At 32.8% G+C, this 4,796-nt stretch overlaps 1 protein-coding gene across 1 annotated transcript in view; it reads right to left on the reverse strand.

Moving 5' to 3' along the window:
- LOC106465186 (arylsulfatase B-like) overlaps positions 1 to 2,658 on the reverse strand; it is a 35,400-nt gene extending 32,742 nt beyond the window's left edge. The window contains exons 1-2 of the mRNA XM_022393035.1: positions 2,518 to 2,658; positions 574 to 673 (exon numbers count right to left, since the gene is read on the reverse strand). Coding sequence (XP_022248743.1) covers positions 574 to 673; positions 2,518 to 2,525 — 108 coding nt within the window. The 5' untranslated portion in view covers positions 2,526 to 2,658. The remainder of the gene's footprint in view (positions 1 to 573; positions 674 to 2,517) is intronic.
- Between the last annotated feature and the right edge of the window lie 2,138 nt (positions 2,659 to 4,796).

The raw sequence follows: 4,796 nt of genomic DNA on the forward strand, positions 1-4,796 counted from the left end.
TCTTTTTCGGTTATGCTGTTAAGAGCCTTGAAGTCCACACAGCAACGTTGGGTCCCATCCTTCTTCCCATCCTTTTTGCGAAAACAATCAATATTAAAGCAGTCCTAAGGGATTATTTATTTATTTTGAATAATCACAATTATAGCTGAGAGCAACAAAGTTCTTTTGATAAACTAACAGTGACTTGAACGTATAGCGTTTAATAAGTCCAACTAAAAATAAATCAATAAAACATATTAATCTGAAAAATAGATGATTTGGTTTTAAAAGCCTAACACTTAAACTGAAATGATATTACTAATGCGTAGACTAAATACTATTTCTTTGCTTTGAAAATCAAAACTAACATTCTTTATTTTAGAAAAGCCACATTACCATTACAAGACTGTTTCCTTGCAAATACGAAAAAACAATAGCTAAACTGAATTCCATCACAGTTCACCAAGTTGTAAAACATAAACAACAAAACTATTACCTAAGATTTCTGTTCTTTGGCCACAATCGATTTTGTAACCTCTGTTGCATTGTTACAATCACAAGTAAAAGGATGTTTATTATATATGGTTCACTCACCAGATCGTCCACTACTATAAGAATAATGTGCGGGTGAGAATGGGAAAAACAAGTGGCACAGGATGAAATAACGAGCAACCCGACCAGCCAACCAGAGTTCCTATGTTGTAATACAAACGGAGTAAAAACTTGAGTCGCTTCGAATAAATTATTTAAAGTTTTATGAAATACCAAAAAGTAAACGTTTTAATCAATTTTATTTTGTCTAGGATCTGTTTGTATTTAAACACAAAGCTACATAAGGAGCTATCTGTGCTCTGCCCACCACGGGTATCGAAACCCGGATTCTAGCGTTGTAAGTCCGCTGTGCCACTGGTGGGGCTTGTCTAGGATCAACTACACGTTCTTTAAAACAAAGTGTTATACTAATAACAACGAACAATCAGTTTAAAATACTTTTTTCTAACTTATCAAGTTATATTCATCCTTTATTTATGTCTAACATAAATTTACCCATATCATTTACTTTCTTTTATTACACAAATACTGTTTTATATTTCGGAATAAGTTCTTTTTTATTTTCTAGTCCTTTACTGTTCTTTTATACATGTTTTCTGAGTAATTTAAAAGCTGACATATGAATTTATAAATCATAACTCTCGCAAATTTAATGGGTACACTCTCTCTCTTCCAGATAAAAACCAGTTATGGAACCAATGTCGTTTCACTAAGAGAGAGTAATGTTATACTAAAAATTTGTTTGTTTGTTCTGTTTATTGGCAAAACCACTCTAGGGCTCTATGCGCTAGCGTCTTTAATTTTGAAGTGATAGACTATGGGGAAAACAACTAGTCAACACCATCCACCGCCAACTTTTTTACAACGAATAGTGCGATTGACCACCACATAAGAATGCCTCCACGGCTGAAGGGGCGAACATGTTCGGTGACAGGTTTCGAACACGCGACTCATAGTTTGCCCAAACCACAAGGCCACACCAGGTTACTATATTAGTTAGTTGAGCTCAGTGATATTCCGAACGTCGCCAGTTTAAACTCGGATGATTTTATTATGATACAAAATAATGTTACTTGAGGAATTAGCTCAGTTACTACAGAAGTAAGTCAACATTTTTGAAATCTCATCATTTTACTTCAAGACTGAATAATGTTACTTGAGGAATTAGCTCAGTTACTACAGAAGTAAGTCAACATTTTTGAAATCTCATCATTTTACTTCAAGACTGAATAATGTTACTTGGGGAATTAGCTCAGTTACTACAGAAGTAAGTCAACATTTTTGAAATCTCATCATTTTACTTCAAGACTGAATAATGTTACTTGAGGAATTAGCTCAGTTACTACAGAAGTAAGTCAACATTTTTGAAATCTCATCATTTTACTTCAAGACTGAATGATGTTACTTGGGGAATTAGCTCATTTACTGCGAAAGTAACTCAACACTTTTGAATTCAGATTATAATTCAAGATTGAATAATGTTATTTGAGAAATTAGCTCGATTATTGGAACATAAAATCAAGTTTTTAAATTCACATTGTCATAAAAAATATGGGCAGTTTTAAACGAAAGACACTACATTGAAATCTAAAACCTAAAACTGGGCAACGTTGTATTACGTAACGTATTTTAAAATATATGCTCTTGTAGGAGTTTTAGTGATCAGTAAAATAAAGTTTTGAACATATATAGTTAGTTAAAACGTATAAAATTATAGTTTGTAAAATTACGTTGCGTAGTAAAGTGTCATTGTTATAATTATTTTCTATACAAAACCCATAACAATTACCATGACTCTGATAATACGTAATTTAATTAAAATAATATACATGTACACGGATTTTTTTTAGATTAAGGCTACACACACACATACATACATGTATATATATATATATATATATATGATGAGTGCGTTATGATTTTAACTACATTTTTTTTTACAATTACACAATAACTTATGAACATATATATATAATTAATACTTACGCAATCATTTGATCTTTCTACTGATGTTTTAAGTGCTAGACATATATACGTCAGAAAATAAAATATATATAACTGACTTCAAAATAACATATGATCTTCCATATATGGGCTCGTAGCTCCAATGAACAACATCTCAGTAAATATGACCCTAATTATTTGACTCTTAGAGCGCCCTCTTTATAAAGACACACACACACACACACAAATGTTGAAACATTTCGCTGTAATCAGCCCGCTGATACTATTCAATATAGAGGCCAGTGCTCACTACTCTGACACGAGGTAAATAACGTGAAAACTAGTTCAGCAGTTTCGTACTGTACGATACTTTTTATGTTTCAACGTGTAGTTTGCAACAAAGAATCTAATTAAAATCAAACATGCAACTTAGAAATATCAACTGGGCTAGATTAAAGTCATATGTTACTGAAACTAAATATGGTTTTTATAAATATGGTTTTAATAGATATTTTATTGGCGTAAGCGATTTATAGAAATGCCTCTCCTTCACAGATTCGAAACTATTTTCTTGTGGTATAGTGATATTATCATGTTAGCTTGAGACGTGGAGTTCACCTTGGCATGTTTTCAACTGGCGAAAGATGGCGTTCATTTTCTTGTGGTATAGTGGAATTATCATGTTAGCTTGATAAGTAGAGTTTACTTTGGCATGTTTTCAACTCGCCAGATGTTTAAATCGCCATTATAAATGTAATACGTAAACACTATAAACCGTTTAGTTAAACTTTTGCAACATATTTTGTACAATTATTTAATATTGTCTCTTTGGTAGGATGGTAATAAATTGCTAATAATTTTACAGATGTAAGTAGAGATATGTTCCATCCAGTGTAATGATATATTTCCATTTGTCACATGTTAGGTATTGCTTGTAGAGCTTTCAACACCTGGTTTTATGTTTAGATGTGTGTTTGAGAGAAGCTTGTAAACAAGGCGCTTGTGTCATTTTTGTAGTGAATTATTTTATTCATATTTCCAAAGTGGGTACTTTAGCGTCAATAGAACCTTGAATATTTTAACTTTCTTCGTTACCTCTTGTGTGTGACTAGTAAATGGTCATAGAAGGACCTGCTTTTTTTTCTGCCGGAATTATGCCCTCCCTTACTTTACTGATAGTGTTCAACACCGCTAATACTTGTTTTTCAAAATATTTTATAATAGTAAAGTAGGAGAACTTTACATAATGTAATCATTCTAGAAGGGGTCAATTTTGGGCGATTACCACACGTCAAATGAATTGTAACAAGAGGGTCAGGGGTGGCTAGCAGCAAGAGAACAATATTCTGTAGAACTAGCTCAGCTTTCCTGATTTTAAAGACAAGTTGATGAAAGCAGGAAGATGTATATGCCCTATTGAAGTACCAGATAAAGAAAATATAATGGTCCATTTCTGGAAGGAGTACAACATTTATATTTCAAAGAATTCCTTTCCAAAGTTAAAGAACAAACAACAACAGCAAAAGAAACAGCAGGTTTCTAAAAACCAATGAAAATTACTTGTCACTTCTAATATCATTTCACCAAAGAACCATCAGTTCGAGTCTTGTAGACTTACCTACCAGTGTGCCCAAATCTGTAAAGGCAGAGCTTATTCTACAAAATATTATCAGATTGAAGTACCATAATCATTAAATGGTCTGGGCACTGCATGATAAAGAAGAATATTCTTGACTAAGGTCAAGATATCTTAGAAATAGGATTTATAGATCCCCGCCATGCTGTCAACAATCGCTTGAAAACAAGCCTTTACCTTGCGATTTTTACATCTGCAAACTTATTTAACTTATCAAATTTATTATTCTACCTTTAATACCGGTTAAAAATAGTTAATCCCTCAATCACTGGCATTTTAAGACTACTAAGTTTTTATAACCTTACTATAAAAAGTACAAAATCAACTTTCACTGTTGCTATATAAAATCAATACGAGCGGGGCGAGGAGGGGATATCAACATCCTCAAACATCCCTGTTGAGAAAATATTGAATTTTCCTTTAAAACTAAATATCTGCCACGTTTAAAGAAGTTAAGACGTCGGGGATTAGTCCAGAGTTGTTCAGGAGAATATGTTTCAACAAGAACCGGCAAAAGACTCAAAACATCCACTCCAGGAAGCTATATTGCGTGTGATGTTAGCAAATCGCAAGTCTTTTTACCATTTCATCCAAGAATCACCAGTTCGAGACTTGAGGACGTACACTGAGTGGTCACAAGTAAATAGACACTTACTTTTTCATCATTTAACTGATTTATGCTAAC

The sequence above is a fragment of the Limulus polyphemus genome, unplaced genomic scaffold (assembly GCF_000517525.1).
Source record: "Limulus polyphemus unplaced genomic scaffold, Limulus_polyphemus-2.1.2 Scaffold1862, whole genome shotgun sequence".
NCBI lineage: Eukaryota > Metazoa > Arthropoda > Merostomata > Xiphosura > Limulidae > Limulus > Limulus polyphemus.